This window comes from Phragmites australis, chromosome 13 (genome assembly GCF_958298935.1).
Source record: "Phragmites australis chromosome 13, lpPhrAust1.1, whole genome shotgun sequence".
NCBI lineage: Eukaryota > Viridiplantae > Streptophyta > Magnoliopsida > Poales > Poaceae > Phragmites > Phragmites australis.
The window spans coordinates 24,161,184-24,183,048 of record NC_084933.1 but is presented as its reverse complement, the minus strand read 5'-3'; the positions used below and the strand labels follow the sequence as shown (position 1 = coordinate 24,183,048).

Below are 21,865 nucleotides of genomic sequence, written 5' to 3'. Positions count from 1 at the left end.
CTCTTTCGCGGGCTGGTAAAGAATAACTGCAAAACCAAGCAACGGATAAACCATGCAAAGAACGTCCGAAGCTACCTACCTTTTCATTCCCGAAATCCACACACCTCTTCAGAAAAGTTGGCGTAGGCATTCCAAAAGAAGAATCACAGCAACAAATCAGATTACATCTACACACGATATCCCAAATCTATCCAGGCTTAAATTGGTCTTCACTTCGCTGGTTCAGGCAAACATCATGCGCCTTGTAAGGAGTTTAAGAATGTAGTCAGCTCAGGCGTAGGATCGCCAAAATTATTGGACTAAATGGGTTTGTTTCAATTTTGTAATCCCCTAGAGAATCTAAAGTTGCAGGAGTAGTATTAACAAAGAAAACTTGACAAAGCTTGAGCATTGTTTATATGCGTAGCGCACTCTCTTGTGCAATTGTGTTGCTTCGCGACCACGTCTTGTGGCTTCCTCTCCTCGCCCAAAAGCCAAGGATTCCAAGGCTCCCAAACTCCGTCGCAGCCCAGCGCCGAACAAACACAGCCTCGGAAACCCAAGAACCGCGCGCGCAGATTACACGAACCTTGCCAAAGCAATGGCGGAGGCGGGCACGGCTCCACCGCAAACTAGATTAGCTAGGACTAGGAGTGATGTCTCCGCAAGATTGCAGCAGGTTCTTGCGCTGCTTTTCCCTTCCAACCTCGCCGCGAAGGCCGCGCTGTTCGCCGTCGTGGTGGCGCTGCTGTCGCTGCTGCCGTCGAGCCAGGCACCCAGGATCTGGGAGCTGCCTCACCTCCTCCTGCTCGGCATCATCATCTCCTACGGCGTCTTCGGCCAGAAGAACGCCGACGCCGAGGTGGCCGCGTCGGTGGCTGCCAAGCCCGTCGTCGACGAGTCGTCGGCGGAGGCTTACGTCTCACAGATAATGCAGGGTTCTCTGGTCTTTGAAGACAACACTGTCGACGGCGACGGAGACGGTGGTGGCGCCAAGGATGGTGGCATCCAGGCGTGGAACTCTCGGTACCTCCCAGACTACCCCCTCGTCGTCGTTGCCGAGGCCGGGGGCAACAACGGCAAGGGCGACGCCAGCGAGGAGCCGCTCCTCCTGCCGGTGAGGAAGCTGAAGCCGGCGCCCGAGGAGTCACCACCACTAACTGGGTATATAAGTGACGGCATTGAGGAAGAAGAGGTGTTCCTTGCTCCCAAGGCAGGATACAACGGCGTCCGCGAGCACGCCATCCCTTCGCCGTCCTCTGTCCTCGACGCCGACCTGACCCTCTCGCCAAGTTCGCCGCCTCCACCACCGCCACCGCCGCCGTTTCTTGGCCGTGGATGCAGCCTCCGGAAGGCCAAGGCAAGAAGCTTCAACGAATTCGGGGTCGGCAACCGGAGCATGAACGGAAGGTTTGGCTTGCGGAGCATGAGCAATAAGCAGCTCCAGTCCAAATCGGCTGTCCAATCGACGAGGAGTACTTTCGCCAGCTACGATCCTGCAGTGCCAGTTGATGACGAAGCTGATGGCGGCGAGTTGGATGAGATGCTTGCGGCGTCAGATAGTTCCTTCAGCAGCGACATGGTTACTGACGACGACGATGACAAGGTCCACAAGGAGGAAAACAGCTACGAGGAGGAGGAGGAGGACGGCAACACCTGCTACGAGGAGCTCTTTGAACTGGCGACGAGACCGGGTGCGGAGGCGGAGGAGGAGACGGAGGACGAGGTGGACAGGAAGGCTGACGAGTTCATAGCCAAGTTCAGGGAGCAGATTAGAATGCAGAAGGTCGAGCCGGCCAGGTGATGACCAAACACGGGGCCACGCGATTTACGTTCAAAGAAGTGTTACCGCCGTATTGCTAGCGTTACGAGCCTGGAGTCCCTCATGTATGATGCCGTGCCTTTCTTTTACGCTTCTTCTTTCCTTTTGTGTGTTCTGATGTAATTAGAACCTGAACAAATGGTGCAACAAATGGAGCCTGGGTTATGGTCATAACACGATGTTCGTTCAATCCATGGATTGACCATTTGCATTGTCTGACTTATCCGGGAGAAGCCTGGTACAACTGTAGAGCCATCTCTCTGAGGACTGAGGCCAACTAGAGCCAGAACTCTCTCTCCCTCTTTGAGTCAGAACTCTCTTTTGAGAGGGGTCCACGGAGGCACGGATCAATGGACGGGTGGAGTTTTTCCTTTACCTTAACGCCACCTAAACATGAGGGCCCAGATAATTTGAACCAACACAAGAGAACTGCTCGGCCCAAGAATTCCAATATAGGCTTTTCCCAAGTCAGCCCAATATCGAGTTTTCGCCTTCCGCGTCGAACCATCCGGCCACCCCAATGCTTGAGGACCCCCGCAAACGCAGCCACCGAGGCCATTCGGCTCTCACGAGCCCCCGTACACACCCTGAGCCTTACCGTGCCGTGCCTCCGCCGCCTCCCCACAGCACTCCGGCGTTTCAGCATTTTCAGAAGATTGTCAAATAACACCCTCTATATTTCCATACGAGATGTCTTTCAAAAAGATTTCTTTTTCATATCTCTTCGAAATCTGACAGATTATTCATAATTTACTCTCCATATTTCACTCTCCTCTATTTTAATAGATGTATGACACCGAATTCCATTTGTTTCCGCTAAAGCTGATGTTTGAGTCTATTCTAGAATTCTCATTGAGATAGAACACTAAGAACAGAGTTGCAACTGCAATAATCGTCAGTCATCACCATTATTAGTGATGCAGTTTTGCTCACGATTCCATGCAAGCTAATTCAACCTCCCATGTTCCCCCATATTTCGTTTCTAGATTTACCAGGGCAGGTAACCCCAGCCCCATCTATCGAAATGAGACCAATCCTGGTTCAGAGCATAAAAATTGCAAGCTGATCTGACAACAGCACCGATCAGCTGCAGTGCTGCACCCAAACAGACAAATCGATTTCAAGATTTAGCTAGTTCAAGAAACAATACAAAGGGGCCTGAAACTCGAACTAGAGCAAGAACTATAGCTAAAACCGATTCCACATGATGACCCGATCTAACTGACTTGAGAACTACATTTTATCAAACATTGCAAAAGCTTATTGCTCATGCTGGTAATGATCTCTAACATAAAACAAATAGATAACACATAAAAACAATGCATAGATCAGTGGTTATGTACGTAGTTAATTTCTGGAGCAAATTGCCGTCAGAAGGGGTGTCATGTAGTTCATCTCACAGCATTGGGCCACAAGTGCCCGCAAATTGCTCAAAGCCCTTGCGCAATAATCCCACCATCACTTGGCATTGAAAAGAAGTTGTTAAATCCACAAGGGAAAAAAAGGAAACACGCATTTCGATCTACAAAATTTGTGTCAAGTATTAGCTGTATGTGCAAAAATCTCAAATTTCAGAACTTGCGACGGAAAACACCCAAACAGAAGAGAACGGCGCAAGGTGCTTGCCTTCTTGCATATCACCTTACTGAACCAGAGGGCAAACTAATCCTCTGTTTCGAAAAAGAAAACGAGGGCAAAAAGGATACATGTCGAGGGGCGAGAAACAACTGCTGCCATCAGAAGGGATGGTACATATGTCGTGATCTCATCGCATGAGGCAAAAACAAGCCACGAATTGTTCATAGCCCTTGCACAATAATCCCAACTTCATTTGGCAGCAAGAAGCAACAGATCCCCTTCTTCGAAGCAAGAAAAACACGTAGATCTAAGCAAACAAGAACTAAAACATGGAGCTGTGGAGGCCGGCGGCGTCGGGGCTCGGGGCGGCGCCGCGGAGGCCGGAAGAAAGAAATCGACGCGTTTCCGAAGGACACGAAGAAGATCATGTGAGGGTGGCGTTCAGGGGCGTGGAGGAGATCAGCAACTGGCGATCGGCCATGTCAACAGAGGATTAGGTTTTTTGTTTTGGATTCAGTTTTCACTATGAAGACCTGTCTGTTTTTCTTTCTGTGGGCAGTTGTTAGTTGTCTGAACTTTTTTCAGAAATCTTTCCTTCCTTAAATGAAAGGACAGAGCACCTGCCTCTTTGTTTAAAAAAATAATAAAAGTGAATATTGCTAAGTATGTGATAATTTCTGGTGTTTACTAATAAGTAAAGGTCGAGCATAAATGACCTATAGGGTTAATGTAATCTTTGAAATTTATAAAATGTAAATGAGAATATATCACTATAAACTTCATAGTCAGATTGCCTCGCACACTTCGAGGCAAAGATATCATTTGGGTTGTTGTAGATAGGCTTACTAAATTCGCATATTTCATCCTAATAAAGACAACAATTTGGTAGATTATTTGGCTCCCTTGTATATCAAGAAAATAGCGAGGTTGCATGGTGAGGTGAAGTCAATCATTTCAAATCAGCACTCCAAATTTGTATATCAGCTTTTACAGAGTTTGTATAATGCCTTAGGCACAAAACTCCCTCTTAACGTACCTTTTCACCCTCATAGGGATAGTTAGTCAGAGCGGACCATCCAAGCTCCTTTAGAGTCGAGCCGCTTCGACCGCTCATCGCCTCTCTGCTGATGGCCGCCTCCTCGCCAGCCCACCATCGTTGGTCGCCATCTGCGTCGTGCTTCCCTGCTGCGCCATGCTACCTCTCACCACCTTGTTGTCGCCTCCTCTACCACGTCGTCTCTCTAGGCTGCGCACTCCATCGCGTTGCGCCCTACTTCGTGTCGCTTCGCACTACTGCCTTCTCTGTGCCACCGCGCTGGCATCCCTGCCGCTCCAGCTACGCGTGTTGTCGTGTCGTGCCGCTCTTCCCCGTTGTGCCGCCGCAGCTAGCCAAGCCGCCATCTTTCCTGTGCAGTTGTGCCACCACGGCTTGCCGCGCTGGCGTTCCAACCAACACGTTGTTGCTAGCTGCATCGTTGCAACCAGCTTGCGCCGGAGTCATGCTCTCTCTCCCTGCCTCTCACTCCGTGCTAGCTAAAAGAAACCAAAAGGGGCAAGAACCAGGGAAGAGATAAGGGAAAGAAAAGAAAAGGAAGAAAAAGGATAGGAAAGAAAAGAAAAGAAAGAGAGGAAAGAAAATAGGAAGGGAAGAAAGAAAAGAGAAAGAAGGAAGAGGGAAAAGAAAGAGGAAGGAGGAGAAAGGGAGAAAAGGGGAAGAGTTGGAATTCTCTCAATTTTGCTGAATTTCTTATCAATTCTTTGAAGGTGATTCCTAAGTAATCTCTAGGCATTTCTGATTAAATTGAATCAATCAATTCTTGTCGAATATATGATCGGTACATCGATTTGCTTACAATAGTCGTTGTTGAGATGACATGAAGTAATTTGTCTTTTCTTTAAAACTAAGCAAGGTCTAATTAGTAAGAGAAGTCTAATTTGACTTTGAGTTGGATATGTTATATCGGTTCATGCTATATGAGTTTTTGTTTAGCATGCTTTTGAAGTAATGATGTGAATACGACGTTTTCGGATGTATGAACTATATGTGTTTCTGATGTGCTTTAGTACTAAAAATATACTTATGCAATTGGTAGTACTTTGGAGCATGCCTAAGCAAGACTCCTTTACCACCTTCATTAAAAGGCAACTAAAGTATGAGGTGTATTTTAATGCTATATTTATATTTATATCTTACTCCCTTTGCAAATGAATTGGCATATTTGTTATTTTCTAGTTTATTCAAATCATGGATGATGTTGCATTTGATGAATTAAATACATGTCATTTCTATTGATTTTGATTATGTCATTAGCACCATGAATCAATTTTAGTGTTATTTATCATGAGTCATCAAAAAAAAATATTTAACGTCAATTCACATGTATACATATGCACTTATGTATTTCATATGGTGATAAAGGCCAATCACTACCATCGTGCGTGACTTGTACCAATACATATAGTTGCACGAGAGGTTGTCATCGTCCAGCGTAAAACTCTCAAATAGAGTTGCATCCTGACATTCATATATTTATATAATATTTAAAAATTATAGAATCTTGGAGAATCTAATACCATGATATATGAAAGATTGTGTTGGATATTGTTGTTATTGTATTGACGGATATTATATCATGTGGAAGAATACTTTCTTTGACTCCACTACCGCCGCACTACCTTGCTCACCGCACAGTGTTGTCTGGACATAAACACGAGTTTTGAAATATAACTCGAATTTAGAATCTGACTCGAATTTCATTTGAATTAAAAAATTCGACATAAGTGTTCACATAACACTGTCACAACAACAACGGAGGGGTGTGCCAACGGGGCTACATACTAGCCCCCTGAGCGATGTATAATATTCCCGGCGAATCCCAGTTCCACGACGTGCCGTCGCCCGGCGGGCCGATCCCGGATACCACGCCCGTGCGTGACGCCTCGCCCTACACGCTGTTGCGTGCGAATCATACGGATTCTTCAAATTTCCTCCTCTTCTTTCATCGGCCGCTGGCGAAAGGGGAAAAAAGGCAAGACGCTTGTTACGTGCAAAAGCCGCCGTCGCCGTAAACTACGTCCGCGCTTCGACTGTCCGGACTCCGGACGGCGCAGCTTGCCATCGGTGCGTCAAGGCTCAAGGGCACACGGGTTGTGTGTGCCGGTCCCGGGTGCACGTGTTCGCCGGTTTACACATCGGCGCTATACGTGCATACACGCTTGCTGGCTGTCGGTTACCACCGACGCATCACACCATTTGTTAGGTACGGATTGGACAAGCTTGTCTTTTTTAAATTTAAATAGAGTATCGAAAATAAGGGCCGGGTTTGGTTTCACGATACAATGATGCCAGAACAGGAAGAAACATTCTAAACTTCAATATAAAGCAGGGCCGATGCCTTTGGTCCAAAAGAAACATTCTAAACACCGGAATGAATTTGTTAGAAGTGCACAACAGCGAAATCAGGCAGATTTGGTTTTGTCGACAGAACGCACAAACAAATGCATCTCCAGGGTTTGCTTCGCTTGTCTAAAGCAAAGCCTTTCTGCACGGCATCATTTTGGCTTTCGAATACTGCTTCGTATTTGATGGACTAAAATAAAGAAAGGCATATAAAGCCACTGCATTTCCAAACCTGCGATGGCCTATGGGATTGACTGGGTGGCAGATGCAAGGCCCAGATCATCTGATATTCTGATACTCGAGAAAGAGTCATCAGAATGTGTCATTGTCCATGACAAAAGAAAGTAGTCTTTTTCCTTCTTTATGTTTATTTAAAGGAAATAATGAATAAATTGTATTCTGATTTAACTTCGTCAAAGGGAACATAAGATAGACGAGAAGCAATTTGGACAACTCATAGCTACACTATGACAAGAGATTAAGAGAGCTCATATTGTATTGGCACATTATTCTCTTACTACAAACAAACAAATCCCTGGCAACTTCCAAACTTTATAAATAATCACATACAACGTGCACAATTTAACCAACCTTAAATCAAAGCATTGTCTAGCGAGCATTACACACTTACAACCACATAAATAGTTATACATTGTAATATAGATACTACTACTTATACAAAATCCAAAGACCCCAAACTACAAAGCGCAAGCTAGCCAAACCAAACCTAAAAAGCAAAACGAAAGAAACATCTCATCGGTCTGAAAAATACGACTCCACTTCACTGTGCATACGTCTAATCTCGTCCTCCCAACTAGGATAAGTCATACACGCGTGTGAAAATTTTCATTCCGCCAACCCTCGTTCGACATTCTGTCTCGCTCAGATCACGTTCTCACTTTTCACACATATATCGTTCAAGAAACAAAAACTTTTCACACAGAACTTTCCTCTCAATTACAAAAGCCTCCCCCAGATGAAACGAATCTGAAGCTAGCCTGCAGCCTCCATTCCAACAGCAGACGCAGAGCAAAGCAAAGCAAAAGCAGCAGCTGCGCCAACAACAACCAACCAGGCACAAGCAAAGTTTTCGCCCAAAGTACAAACCCATTTGCTCTGTCCCAGGCTCCCAGCAACCAAGCACACCGCCGACCATTCTTCCAATCTAGAGCGCGCCGAGGCCAAGAACCGCGCAATGCGCAAGGCGCTCATCAACGCCGTCCTATTCCCGGTCCTCGCCGTGCTCGTCGCCCTCGCCCTCCTCTACTTCGTTCGCCGCCGCCGCCGCCGCGGCGGTGGCGCGGTGCTGCCCTCCCACGGCGGCGCGAGGGGGCACCGGCTCCAGGCGGCCGGATCGAGCGGGTACGTCCCCGGCGGGGAGGAGGCGCTAGTGCGGTTCCCCAGCGGCGAGGCGCTCACGGTGGCCGCGATCCTCGAGGCGCCCGGCGAGGTGGTGGCCAAGTCGGCGCACAGCACGCTGTACCGCGCCGGGCTCAACGCTGGGGAGGCCGTGGCGCTGCTCCGCTTCGTTCGCCCGGCATGCGCCGCGGGCGCCGAGGAGGCAGTGGCGGCGGCGCGGCTGCTGGGCCCCGTGCGGCACACGAACCTTGTGCCGATCCGCGCGCTCTACGTCGGCCCGCGCGGGGAGAAGCTGCTTGTGCACCCCTTCTACGCCGCCGGCTCGCTCCGCCGGCTCTTGCAAGGTCGGTGATCCGTTACTTCATTTTGCTTTCGAGCCAAGTTAGCTTTGAGTAAGGGTAATCATGCGAAATGCTTGTGTAATTGTTTACTGGAGCGTTGGTAAGCTTTGCTAGTTTATGTGCCATTGCTTGGAATTTACAATAAAATTTGAAATTTAACTCGAGTTTAGATGATTAGTTACTTTTGTCATCCGATTTCTGCGTTAACGGCGTTGCGGGCAATGATGCTGCAAGGATTAGACAAATTGTTGAGGTTGGTACTATGTTACAGCTTTGCAGGGTGTTTTTAGTTACTTTTAGCCATGTGTCTTCAGTGTTACGCTTCTTGCTCTTGTCGTTAACTACACAAAGGGACAGTTTATAAAGTTACTTGGTAAAATTTCCCAGATTGATTGCTAGCCTCAACACTTCACAGAGCATCTTCTTGTTGCGTAAGATTGTGGGTTACATGTAGCAACCTCATTCTATTTTGATAGCATAACACTTTCACGCTTTTAATGGTTGCCTCTACCAATTTGGGTGATATAGTTCTCTATCAAATAAAGGCTTGTGGGGGAAAGAAATCTTTTCCAGACCTAGTTGATGGTTATTTTCTTATCGGAGGGAAATGCGTCTTTAGCAACTGTTTCCATGAGTTATTTCTGGGCATTATGTTGGTGGCACTTCTGAACTGTTTGTGTTTTCCTGTATCTGTCAGCTCTCGTTTTCAGGCAGTTGTTGGATCATATTCTTTGATTAAGTATATAGTAATCATGTTGAGCCTGTTAGATATATAATTAGTCTGTGTAATATCCCTGTGTTATAAGGGATTTCCTGTATATTGTCCACCTGTACATGTATATAAACTGGTCTATGGCCTCCTTGAATACAAGTTGTTATTCCTAATATGGAATTAGAGCTGTATTTTCTTTTGGGATGTAGCAACTCGTCCCAACCTTAGCCCACCTGCCAACTTTCTCTCTCCCCGCCATTTTCTCTCTCCTCCTAGCTGGCCGGCTCTGCCTGCCCCTGGCCGAACCTCTGCCCGAGCCGCACCGTGCTCCTCCGGCCTCCCCACACCGTCGCCCTCCCCGGGCCGCACCGCGCTCTCCTGGCCGTGCTGCCACTGCACGCCGCCGCCACCATCAATTAGTCACATAGAGAAAGACTTGCATAAATAGTAATTATTGCTTCCACAATACAATGTCAGCAGTTTTGTTGCCATAAACTTGTGTGGCATTCGTGTTTCATGTTATTGAGGGCTTGAAGAGGACAGGATTTATTGATGGTCAATCAGTAACCTTTCTGTCAGTTCTTAAATCATGATATATTTGTGTTTTTTTCTTGGGCATGTTCTAATCGATCTTTACCTGTCCTCTTACCTGCAGAGGGAATAAATGATTCACAGAGATGGGAGATAATTTGCAAGTTATCCATTGGTATTGTCAAGGGACTGGACCACCTTCACACAGGATCACAGAAACCGATCATTCATGGCAACCTCAAAACAAATAACATTATGCTCGATGCTGATTTCCAGCCAAGGATATCAGACTTTGGCCTCTACCTTCTACTAAATCCTGCAGCTGCACAAGAGGTGCTCGAGACATCTGCAGTGCAGGGGTATAAGGCTCCAGAACTGATCAAGATGAGGGATGTCACCAGGGAGAGCGATATCTACAGCTTGGGGGTAATTATGCTCGAGATGCTTACCGAAAAGGAGATCGCAAATGATAACCCGCCGAACGCCCGTGACATCCATTTGCCAGCCTCTTTCAAAGATCTGGTTCTCGAGAGGAAGATATCAGATGCTTTCAGTTCTGAGCTCATCAAACAAAGCAAGAATTCTGGGAAGGAAGAGAATCTAAACGCTTACTTCGAACTGGCAACAGCTTGCTGTAACCCTTCATCGTCATTGAGACCGGATACAAAGAAAATACTCAAAAGGCTTCAAGACATAGCAAGATAATAAATGCGCGGCGAGGTTCCAACTTCCTATTTAGAAAGTGTGGTGTTGTACCAGGATAGTTTTAGTATGTCTAAGTATATTGTCGGTTACTTCTTGCACCGAAGCATACAGCAGAGTTTGTATTGGGGCATTTGGAGAGTGAGAATTTAGAAGCAACAAGCATGTATAGGGATACATTCCACGCAATTGCAGATTAACTCATCCGTTCACATTAGATCATCTCCAATCATATTCCCTTTATTTCATTCCCTTCCCGATTCCCTTCTCCGTTCTTATTCCTTTTATTTTCTCTCATCTCTAACAGCTTCCCTTCGAGAGGAATCGCGAAGAGAAAGGAGAGAGAATCCCGTCCTGAAGCGAATGACCCTGGGAATCTCTTCGTGACGGGAACCGTGAAGGGAAACCGTTGGAGCGCTAAAGAGAACGAAAATCCCGTCGTGAAGGGATTTTGGTCCCTGAAGGGAAACCGTTGAAGATGGTCTAACGTGGGTGCTTCCAACGTGGGAATTTCTATAAGATTTTCTTTTTTCTGTGGAACCTGAATTTTTCTTAATTGCATTTGTCTTGCCTCATAGTGACAGTGTGTTAACATAATATTTTCTGTTTCCATTCATCATACAGACACTGTGCTGAACTGCTGATGGAATTCTGTCCAGAAGGTATGACCATGAAACAAGATACGAAACAAGATATGTAGTACATCAATATTGTAATTAGTGAACAGCAATATTGCGTGTACTGCCAACCCAAGAGAACAATTGGTCAAAAGATGCCCAGGCCTCCGTGCCTAGGGTTGGTTTGTCCTTGATTCCTTGTCATCAACAATCGTTTATCTTTCCACAAAAATATTGAGTGAGCAATGGAGTACGTCGAACCTTTTGGAGGCACCAACTAATGACATCCTACCAACGTCTCTTTACTGCTGGACTGCAGGTCTCGAGAACTCATTTCTTTGAGGTCCCAGACATGTCGGCATCAGAAGCACGGCACGGCTACATGCAATGTTAAATTAACCGTACCATGTCATTCCATCTTGCGCAAGCCACCTTTTTTTCACTCAGGAAAATGTACAAGAGTGCACCGTTTTTTCAGTACTAATTCCAAGAATGTTTTCACTGCTCTGCAGAAAGAGCTTGGATCGTTTGTCCTACCGGCTTGCAATTGCACTTTGGACCCAACCGCAAGTCAAAAAGACACATTTGGTACCTGCCCATTAGAATGGGTGGACATCAGTATCAGGACGGTTACTGATGTTTTCATTTTAGATCTCAAATTTTCACCCCCAGCTCTTGGCCAAATTCAGTATGAAATGGACTTGTCACTCTTTGTCACAGTCGAAGAGATCGAGGCTGTCTCACTGCCACCATGTGGCCTTACGTCAGTAACCATCGCGACGTAATGCCACCAAGTTACACATTTTAGGAAGACTTAGAGTTTATCAATAAAGATATTTTAAATTTTTTGGTGATGTATATATCTTTCAACGGGAGTATGATGTCTGATTAGCGTAAGAGGTACACGGGCGTCCTCATACCATCAATACCTCGATGTGCTAATAGCAATACAGGAGAAGGTTTAATAAATAATACAAGAGGACGTGCTCGTATCGTGATAGCTAAAGATGATGATGATAACGATTTTATGCCACAACAATCCCTCTCTCTGAGGTCTATCTTCGGAGGACATTAATGACTCTGAAGATGATAGTGAATTTGCTAGTACCCATCTTTACAATTTCTCATCATCACCTTGGAGACGACAATCATCTTACCCAAATAGCATTTGCTGGCACAACTGGTATTCTTCCGCTAATTTGTGTCATCACTTTCTACCGTCATCTTGAGATGATGTAAGTATTCAATAGCTATGCACTATGCATCTTGAGATCAACGATACAAAGAGAGATATTGTCATACTGTTCCGTACTTCAACAACATGGATAAGGTCATGGGTCTCAGTAACAATAATTGATTCGTACATGTTCATCTACCAATTTTGTTACTTGCGGATGAAAAGTATTAGTAAGCGGTTGTTGAACGTGTCTCTACTTGGATCATTTGGTGGATGACCTTCAAATAGTTATATAACCCTTCTCCATCTACCACACATAATTTTTAGGAAGACTACTATACTTCATGAGATATGTTCATACTTATATCCTGACTCAGATTTTATACACGAAGTAACCACACGATAAAGCTTTAAATATAAAATAACAATACATCTATCATAAAATAACAACATGACTCTTTCTCTCTATCGACGAACGCAACAAGATTCACTGAGATCCACCCTAACATCACAATAACTTTCTCTCTCAAACGTGCATTTTCTTTGAGCAACACAAACTCAACTCGCATGCAACTCGCTAGCTGCATATGGTAAATACGTAGTCCTCGCATGTAACCGAGTTGATTGGAGAGCTCTCGCACTGCACAAGGCAAAAGCAACAAGAAAGAACGCGTGGCAGAGGCAACAACGCAATAGGATCCGACTGTATTCAGCACATGAGGTGCTAAATACACCATATGCACCGTATTTAGCACCTCATGTGTCGAATACAATGGGTTTTCAACACCTCATGTACCAAATATAATGTACAATACCATATTCAGCATATAAGATGTCGAAATAATGTACCAAAAACCCATATTCAGTGAATAAGACGTTAAATATATATGCTACATTTGTAAATACGATATTATATTATTTTTTAAGATACGGTCTGATATGTTTTTTTTTAATTTTTAGATATAGTCCGATATGTTTTTTTTTTTGGATTTTTGCCCATATAGTACCAGAGGTTGAGTTTGTAATGTGTAAAACTTTCCAAAGGCCGTATTGAAACCCTGAAAAAGCACAACAGCACAAGCATCTCCAACGCTTTTGGATTTGTCAATGGATTAAACCTGGAAAACAGCCTTTGCGTGAAGAACCTAACGCTTTCCAGTATTTGTTTCCTGGCCTGTAGTGACTCATAAAGTATGAACACCAGCCCACATGTAAAATAGCACGTTATGAAACAATCAGACAAGGCATACTCATTATAAACAGCATGGTGGAAGTTACACTGCTGCGTGGAATCCAAAATGGTGGAATAATTCAGAGAAGATCTTTGGCTATCTTTGGCGGCATGTCTACAGAATGGAGGTCAGCAGTTGGTGCTGGCAGCAGGTGTTGGTCCAACTCTTCCACATCACTGTCTCCAATGACCGATGAAGATATCGATTCCATATCATCATCTGTGAGAGGAAAGAAAAGAAATGAAGAACAGCTAAATGTCAATAAAACGGCAGCAACTAGAAAATAGAACAAAATGACATAGCATATGAAGATTAACTGTCCCTCTCTGCAAACCTCAGTTAGAATCTGAAATGACCTATAGAAGATAGTTACAAGACATTGAGCTGGAGAAACTGAATTTGTGGAAACCAATAATCTGTAGTGTTGTTGACTCAAACCTATCTAAGTTGTTGAGTAGACATCATCACTAATTGTCATGTTGCCAGGGCAGCTGTGAAGCATACATAAACACCCACATAATTCTGATAGACATGTCATAAAGAAGAAAGTATGCCAAGTCAAAAGCAGAAAATAAAGGGAAGTGTGATAGGACTGATGGTCGTTTTGTATATGACCCAAAGGCTTACTGGTTACTTGCTAGTATAAAAGATTTTGGAAGGGCCCATCATTCAAAAGATACACCAAGCAATACCAGCCAAACCGTTGTGTAATATGTTGATGTATGAAGGCCAGCAGCCAACTAAAATGTGTTGTATGCAGTCAGATTTACTGAAAGGCACAAACTCACCAGAAAAAGCAGGATGAGTAGGGATGTGTCTGACTGTAGATACTTGGATGCTTTCTGGTAGAAGGCAGTTGAAAAATGAACCTAAGAATGTAAGAAAAACAATCAGTTACCTGGAGTGTGTTAATAGTCAGGATGAGGGGAAATTAAACTGGTGATACCAACCCACTCTTGCTAGCCTATTCACCCATCCAGGGATTGATTTCCTGGTTAAGTTCTTACAGACATCATCTGTAAAATGGTTGCAATTCTTTGAAATCAAATGATATGTATTGCCATTGTACTTTCCTGTAAGATTTTCAATGAACGAGCGGAACTCTGCCCTAGACATGTTGGTTGTGCCCACCCAAACAGACCTTCTATAAACGAATCCAGGGCAGCTTTTTGGTTCCACCTCAAAAACCCCACTTGTTGGGAACTCATGTGCTCCAAATCCGTACTCCATGCCATGAACTGTTTATGTGAGTAAAAGTACAGCAATCTTTGAGTTGAAGCTCATACAAATCAATTAGCTAGTAAAATGCAAGACACCAAATGCAAGTTCAAAGGAAGTGAAAACTATTGAAAATACAATTGTACAAGCAAATAGTGCAATGTGAAGTACTCCAGACAATGTAAAACAAAATAGTGCATTGATCATATCATACTTGACTACACTAGAGAGTAACAAATTCCACCAGTTTCTTTTGTTGGGTCAATCAACACCTTATCATTTTTTTTCCACCAGGAACCACACTACAATCAAACTTCATGCGTAGTTCTTTTCCAGTCATTGCCAATGCATACATGGTGCACCTATCTAGCAACAAAATTCGCCCCTTGTCTGCATTTGGAATCGTTCCTTGCTTTCCCACAGTCCCCCTCCCCCCGAGCAGTTGAGCATTATTGCCCTAGAAACTTCAACATCTAAGGAACCATCTATCTGAAACGGCAAACATAAAAATTGACCCCGAAATAGCAATGTTATGTAATTTTCATGTTACCAAACAGCACCTGAAGCTCGTAACAGGTAATACCCACAAACTCTCTAACAAATCTAGCGCAGAATCCCCTCCCCCCTCTCTCTTCGACCCAACTATTTGTTTGTTTTTTTTCAATCGCTAAACTACAATTTTCCATAACTATTGATCACAGTTGAAACCTTACAAACTCCCCCCCCCCACCCCCCGAACAAGTACTACACGAGAATCTGTCGAACATTAACAGCACGCAATCAACCAAATTAAATTCCGGTAACCCAAGTCGAAATCGTCATAAAAAAGCCGATGCGTCAGAACCTTCGATTCCGGAGTGGAAGATGCCGAGGCCGAACCAGTAGAGGTAGTTGTTGATGGGCGTCAGGTCGTACACGTTGAGCACCACCGGTGCCCCGCCGCCGCCGCCGTTCTGCGCCTCCATGCCCGCCGCGCCGCTGGTGAAACCCCAGTGCCGCTACAGATCTCGCGACTGGCGCGGCATTAGCTAGCTGATTGGTGTCTGGCCGAATCGAAGGCGGAGAGGCTAGGGATCTTTTGTTTCGCTGCTCCGATTTGATTTGGTTCGAAGCGAGGAAGGGAAAGAGCAATAACTAACCGGGGGAACAGCAAGTCCGCTCCCCCTTGACCTGTCGCAGCACGCGCTGGCGTCGGTGTCTCGTTCAGCAAGGTCACTGAACGGTGGGGTCAGATAAAGTGGGTCCAGAACGCCATAGAGTGTTTCGGGTCGGGCGGCAGGTGGGGCAGCTTCCAGGTCTAATTAGTTTATGGGGAAAGCTGTTCGGTTTGGAGAAGGGTTGTTGATTTTTCTGTGGGGCGCCACGAAGGCAGGCGCGCGCTAGCGCTGGACTGGCCCTAACGTGTGGGCCCGAACGAGCATAGGCGCGATTGCTTTTTGGACTTTCAGAAATGGTAGAAAATTTTATAAGATTCGTGATTTACGCTGTTTTTTTTTAATTTAATAGTTAGTATGTGTGTAGGAGAGAGCGGAGAACATATGTCGTACGAGAAAAATGAATCTTTTAAAATATTAAATCTTATAAAATTTGATTCCTTAAGAATAGAGAGGATTCGGATCCGCCCCCTCCTCTTTAGAAAATTAGATTAGTGAAACACAAGGCATCGTCTGTTCTCGGTAAGGTTCAAAAAGTTTAAACAAACCAACATGGTTTTGCCGTGAACATGCCAAAACTGTGCACCTGCTTCAGCTAGCGGGCATTCTAGTCGATAATACTAGACCACAAAGACACATGACAAAAAAAAAATCCCGAAAACACGACTAGACGTGTTATTTCATTAAGAGGGAAGCAAATGATAAAAACAGAGGAAAAAACACGAGCGAGTTCTGAACTAGTCAATTGCGCTGTAGGTCGTTTGACAACACAGAACGCTGCAACTAGCCAGCTGCGCTCGCATGACAATCTAAAGTGGCTAATCAGCAACATAGACAGAATTCATAGAAACTATTCCGAGCGCCATCTTCGGGTCTATTTGGTATGGTTTTAACTTCAAAATTTATACATGATTTAAAGTTTGTAAAATAAATAAGTAGTTTATGTCTTTATTTTTAATCTAAAATACAAATAAGATGACTCAACTCTTATGATGGTGACAGGCAAATGAGTCGTCGGCAGACTGTTAGACCCTTGAAAGATAGAATTTCAGACGCTTCAATCGGGTCTGGAACATGAGCAATATAAAAGTCACAATAATATCCCAGAGTCTCCCATTTTAACGCATGAGAAGGTGCGAGAGAGAGGAGGTAAGCTTTAGTTGGGTGCTCATGAATCTTCCCAAATGTTCAATCGCTATGCTCCAGATCACCTTCTTCCTGCTAACGTAACCCATGAGTTGCAGGCCTGCAAAAAGGTATCTGACGCATAAGGCGTATTCTTCTGTTTCGGAAGGAGTTCCTTGAAGTAAAAGACCGTCTATTCTAGCATAAGATCATCTTCAATTATGTTATTTTTATTTAGTTCTTTTTTCGATTCTCTTACTCGTTCTTATTCTTTCTATTTTCTCTCATCTTCAACAGCTTCTCTTCGAGACGAATCGCGAAAAAAAAAGAGAGAATCACATTTTAAAATGAATGACATTTGAAATCCCTCTGTAACAAAAACCGTTGAAGCACTGAAAGAACGAAAATCCTTTCACGACAAGATTTTCGCCCCCGAAAGAAAATCGTTGGGCGTAGTTTAACACTTTTCGGATCGGGAGCACTGCTTTGGAATTATTATTGGTGAGGATTTGAACCCGGATACTCACCATCCAAAGTTCCAAACTGCTGCTACCGACCAAACGGCTCCGTCGACAAGTATAACACGACGGAGCTACCGATCTGTCGTTGTCTCGTTATCGTCTGCACATATTTACATGTGAGGCAGCACTATTCCTTGCCTTGCGCTTTCTGCAGTTTCACACTCAGCAATCGCATCAATAACACAACATTGCTGCGCCATGAAACTTTGCACAGCAAAAACTGAGGCTGGGCGATGATCTGTCCGTCAAGCGGCGCTGCAGTTCACGTCCTCCGGTTCCTCGACGTTGTAGTACAGCGTCGACGCCCGGCCGTCGAACCTGGAGACGACGTGGTGCGCTGTCAGGCCGCAGTAGCACTTCCTCAGCCGCTGGAGGCAGATGTCCATGATCTTCTGGAACATGTGGTCCTCCTGGATGAACGGCTGCTTCACGAACTCCTCCAGTGGCATCCACTGTTTCAGAGAAAGTTATCAGGTGTCAGGTTTTATCGAAACTGCTGCCTTCTCAACAACATGCTCTGAATGTTTCTGCAGGCATGCGGTGCATTTCAAAGAAGGCGTACCTTTGCTGCCTGAATCTCCGTCTCGTCGATCTTGATCTCACTTGATACAGGCCTCAGCATGCAGATGAAGAACAGGTCGGACTTCTGAAAAGCCACGTTGTGCGCGTGCCTGACAAGACCATGGGACAATCAGACTACCGTTTGAGGATACATAATCAATTGGGGTAATTGATGTAAAGAGTCGGGTAATTACCTGAACGCAACCACATCCACGAATTCAGTGTCAACCTGCGTAGTGCATCGCAATCACAGTAATTTTATTTGAGATCGATCCCTACGAGGAAAATACTTAGATTCTGGAGAGTTCCATTACTTACCCCGGTTTCCTCCTTCACCTCTCTGCTAGCTCCTGTATAGATTTCCTCCGACTGCGACAAAACACAGTTTCAGTACATATTTTATTCTTAGTTTAGATCGTTGACGACCTTGAATACATCCTTACCGCAAGAATGAACCCCGTGGGGAGTTTCCAAGCACCATCCAACAATGAACCGCAATACTTCTCTTGAACCACTAGAACCTGATAGATTTGTTCAGAAGAATGCCACCAGAGTTCAGAAACACAAACTTTTTTCAGTTATCTGTTGTCATCTGCTCCCATCAAACAAAAGCACGATATACATGTGACTTACCTCCATTTGATCATTGATCACAAAGCCCCCAACTCCAACCTGATGAGAAGCATTTGCAGGGAGCATACATGGCTCATCAGGGATCCAATAAGTCAGCATAACGTATGCTTCCTCTGCATGGTGGTACTTGAAACCTTCCTGCGGGCAGAAATAAGGAAGATCATGAGTAAATTCTGAATTTCGTTGGTTCAGAATAGTAATTTGGTAAACATTACAGGTCTTATTAGGACTAAGCTTCTGAACAGTCGTACCTTCACTGCGAAGGGTACAAACTCGGCACGATCCGCTGGCAATTTCAACCACACCCCTTTCTTCCCCTGCAACATCAAACTCGCAAATCAGGTAGGTTCAGCGCCAGTGCCGTGATTTATACAGTGAGTGAATTGCTGAACTCGAACTGATAATATTTCGATTAGTTTGACTGCAAATGCAGGCCACGAGAGGGGAACGGGGACTGTCCGTACCACGGACTTCCAGTAGGAGAGCGACGCCGTGAGCGACCGCGCGAAGGCGGCCGTGTCGGCCGGCAGCCTGTCGGCGTCGACGATGACCCCGCCGTACTCGTCCTCAGAGGCCTCCAGCACGAAGTTGTTCTCCAGCGCCGTCCACCAGTGATGGTGGCCACCGGTGCCGCTCGAGTCCAACCAGTTGCTGATGCCCAGCAGGTCGGCCGGGTCATTCCTGAACAGCTTCTTGCGCGCCGCCGACCTCACCCCGCTCAGCATCCGGCCGATGGAGTAGGACGCGCTCACCCTGCAGTCTGAACAGGAGCTCAGTCAGATTGCCCGACGAATGAAAAGAAACGAAGCGTACAAAGCAACCAGCGAACTGCACAACTGTACGAAAATGATGCACCTCTGGAGGAGCACGCGCAGTTCAAGAAGCTCGCGGTGCTTCCGGCGCGGCGGGGCCCGCCCACGGCCGGGCAGAGACTGGCAGCCGCTGCTGTGTCGAGCAAGCCGCTCTCCATCGCTGGCTGGACACTCCAATAGGGCTCACGCAAGCTGCTGGGAACAGATATGCTACCGCGAATCTGCGATACCACCGTTGTGTTACTTGTAACCTGTCCAGTGTGCACTGATCCGAATTTGTAGCTCGATACTCTCACGTGCAAATGGGCGAATGCCTGACCTGAGCTCCACAAGACGCTCCCGGGCGCTTATAAAAATATCGCCTTGAGGGTCCACGTCAGCCTCACGAGGATGAGGGGCCGGACACGCTGAATGTATGGGGATTGTCGCGTTCCGGAGTGGGCAAAGATCCCGCGCACCGGCTCAGATTACTAGCTAGAAATACCACTCTGCGTCCATGCATACGACACTGCTCAACTCAAGCGCCTGCAAATCAACAACGTCCAGCGGGCAGTAGCTAGCAAAGCAGCAGTGCGTCAGCTAACCAACACAGTGGCAGTGGCAGTAGGTAAGAACGGAAACAAATATCAAAAGGTTAACTTGACAGCGTGCAGGAGTGCATCGTCACTACTAACAAGGCGCGTCCCTCTTATCCTGGACGCTAAACCCCAACGCACGCATATGGTCTCAAAGCACAACTTGGAGGGAGCGTCTGGAGAGATAGCGGAGAGGAGGTCCCATGGGGAGGACGAGCTTTTCCCACGCATGTGGCTACTAGAAATGCTGTCTCACCAGGTCCGGTGGTGAGGGACAAGGACCGGCAAGGCGGGACGCATGAGCTAGCTTACTTTGAGGTGCGTGATTGCTCATCACTGATCACCCGGTTAGGCCACCACTCCGCTGCTTTGTGCATGGCAGCATTATCTGTTGGTTTAGTGGTTGCGATTAGGTCGAGGTGGTACGGCTGTTCCTGCTTTTTCCCTGCCGTGTGATTGTGTTCCTTGTCAGAGTGCTATAAGCGGATTGCTTGGCTACAGGCTATCTGATCTGGTCTGCACTGAGCGGCTTTTTTTGTCTTATAGAATATTTAACTATATAATATATATAGTATAAGGAGTACTACATCCAATTGCAAATGTAGTTCGTTTTAGACTTGTGCATATGGATTAAGAAAGTAGATCAAATGACATTGCTACCCTTTATTTATTCTGCATTGGAAAAGATAACATATTCAATTGTGAGTGTGGTAGCATTTATTAAACAAGAGTAAGATTGAAACAAAAGATAGAGAAATGCATAGAAGTTCGAGAATGACTTATATTTAGATAATAGTTGAAAAGGCTAAAACGACTTATATTTGCAACCAGAGGGAGTATATCATATATGAATAAAATATGTTAAATAACTTCAGATATTACGGAACCGAATCTAAGGTACATAATACTTTCGGAGATCTAGTAGACGCATACTATGAAGGTCTCGATTAGTTACCCAACTCGAGAACAACTAGCATCCCAGCCGAATTTATCTAATCTTTCTTAGTGAATAAGATGAAAAACTCCCTATCGACTACGGCGAAATAGCAGACGGTACAAGACCTTATATAAGACGGAGATCCAGACCCCATAAGGGAGACTCTTTTTCCCAGAGAAACACAACTTATTTGCAACTCGACGCAAGCACTAGGGTCACAAGAGATACTCGGTGACTTCCTCATTAGTCTAGTTTAGATCCCATCTACTCCTTGTAATAGATCTAGATACATTGTTTGTACTCGAGTGAATACAGATACATCATCGAACACTCACGATGTAGGGTATTACTCCAATTGGGAGCCCAAACCTGTATAAGTCATGTGTGTCTCGTCTTCTGTTCGATTCCTGAATCACGAAGACAACCCATTATTCTTACGTACATATTGTCAGGAAAAAAACCCTCGACAGTTGGCACGTTAGGTAGGGGTCTTCTGCTTTTTAGATCAACTATGTCTCGAATTCTGCGGCGCCAGCTTCTACGACCGCTTCGAGTCTCCAGCGATCGCTTTTGAATCGTCCCCGGTCGGATCAGAGATCGCGTTTGGAACTATGGTTTTCCTTTAGGACGATCAGGATGGACTAATCCACATCAGTATTCTCGAGTCTAGCCCATTGGCAGGGTACCATGAGGTGGGACACCTTGAATGGGATCCCAAGGAGCCCAATGTTCTATAGTTCATAGACACCGACAGCGACGCGAGTGGTGACAACAGCTCCGTTTACAGCTAGAGCAGCCAAACACATTGATTCGTGTTTATGGCTGGAGGAACCGGGGTCCCACCTGCCGATCCAATGGCGGCAGATCCAAACGTCATGG

At 45.5% G+C, this 21,865-nt stretch overlaps 4 protein-coding genes across 5 annotated transcripts; 2 read left to right on the top strand and 2 right to left on the bottom strand.

The window, feature by feature from the left end:
• Positions 1-259: 259 nt before the first annotated feature.
• LOC133888863 (uncharacterized) lies at positions 260-2,144 on the top strand. The gene has a single exon (XM_062329236.1). The coding sequence runs from the start codon at positions 581-583 to the stop codon at positions 1,781-1,783; it is 1,203 nt and encodes a 400-aa protein (XP_062185220.1). The 5' UTR covers positions 260-580; the 3' UTR covers positions 1,784-2,144.
• A 5,480-nt stretch (positions 2,145-7,624) lies between these two features.
• Positions 7,625-10,999, top strand: LOC133889798 (putative kinase-like protein TMKL1). The gene is made up of 2 exons (XM_062330274.1): positions 7,625-8,482; positions 9,847-10,999. The coding sequence occupies exons 1-2, from the start codon at positions 7,975-7,977 to the stop codon at positions 10,425-10,427; spliced, it is 1,089 nt and encodes a 362-aa protein (XP_062186258.1). The 5' UTR covers positions 7,625-7,974; the 3' UTR covers positions 10,428-10,999.
• A 2,443-nt stretch (positions 11,000-13,442) lies between these two features.
• On the bottom strand, positions 13,443-15,851 carry LOC133889143 (deSI-like protein At4g17486). Its single transcript, XM_062329614.1, has 4 exons — positions 15,513-15,851; positions 14,401-14,688; positions 14,239-14,319; positions 13,443-13,669 (listed from the first exon to the last, which is right to left on the bottom strand). The coding sequence occupies exons 1-4, from the start codon at positions 15,631-15,633 to the stop codon at positions 13,530-13,532; spliced, it is 630 nt and encodes a 209-aa protein (XP_062185598.1). The 5' UTR covers positions 15,634-15,851; the 3' UTR covers positions 13,443-13,529.
• Positions 15,852-17,340: 1,489 nt separating this feature from the next.
• On the bottom strand, positions 17,341-19,815 carry LOC133888546 (nudix hydrolase 8-like). 2 transcript variants are annotated; one of them, XM_062328827.1, is made up of 9 exons: positions 19,518-19,815; positions 19,127-19,422; positions 18,914-18,979; positions 18,663-18,800; positions 18,473-18,550; positions 18,348-18,398; positions 18,224-18,258; positions 18,031-18,139; positions 17,341-17,920 (listed from the first exon to the last, which is right to left on the bottom strand). In XM_062328827.1, exons 1-9 carry the CDS (start codon positions 19,630-19,632, stop codon positions 17,714-17,716), a joined length of 1,095 nt encoding a protein of 364 aa, XP_062184811.1. In that variant the 5' UTR covers positions 19,633-19,815; the 3' UTR covers positions 17,341-17,713. The 2 variants fall into 2 exon arrangements, with proteins under 2 accessions (XP_062184811.1, XP_062184812.1); XM_062328828.1 differs by having other exon boundaries at positions 19,127-19,415.
• Positions 19,816-21,865: the final 2,050 nt, after the last annotated feature.

What these genes read in the sequence shown, in the direction of transcription:
- LOC133888863 (XM_062329236.1), top strand. Translation starts at nt 581, where the DNA reads ATGGCGGAGGCGGGCACGGCTCCACCGCAAACTAGATTAGCTAGGACT.
- LOC133889798 (XM_062330274.1), top strand. Translation starts at nt 7,975, where the DNA reads ATGCGCAAGGCGCTCATCAACGCCGTCCTATTCCCGGTCCTCGCCGTG. An exon ending in GCTCCGCCGGCTCTTGCAAG is followed by an intron (nt 8,483 to 9,846) that starts GTCGGTGATCCG and finishes TCTTACCTGCAG; the next exon opens with AGGGAATAAATGATTCACAG.
- LOC133889143 (XM_062329614.1), bottom strand. Translation starts at nt 15,633, where the DNA reads ATGGAGGCGCAGAACGGCGGCGGCGGCGGGGCACCGGTGGTGCTCAAC. An exon ending in CTTCCACTCCGGAATCGAAG is followed by an intron (nt 14,689 to 15,512) that starts GTTCTGACGCAT and finishes TCACATAAACAG; the next exon opens with TTCATGGCATGGAGTACGGA. An exon ending in TACTCATCCTGCTTTTTCTG is followed by an intron (nt 13,670 to 14,238) that starts GTGAGTTTGTGC and finishes TTCCTCTCACAG; the next exon opens with ATGATGATATGGAATCGATA.
- LOC133888546 (XM_062328827.1), bottom strand. Translation starts at nt 19,632, where the DNA reads ATGGAGAGCGGCTTGCTCGACACAGCAGCGGCTGCCAGTCTCTGCCCG. An exon ending in TTGTACCCTTCGCAGTGAAG is followed by an intron (nt 18,801 to 18,913) that starts GTACGACTGTTC and finishes TTCTGCCCGCAG; the next exon opens with GAAGGTTTCAAGTACCACCA. An exon ending in GTGGATGTGGTTGCGTTCAG is followed by an intron (nt 18,140 to 18,223) that starts GTAATTACCCGA and finishes TGGTCTTGTCAG; the next exon opens with GCACGCGCACAACGTGGCTT.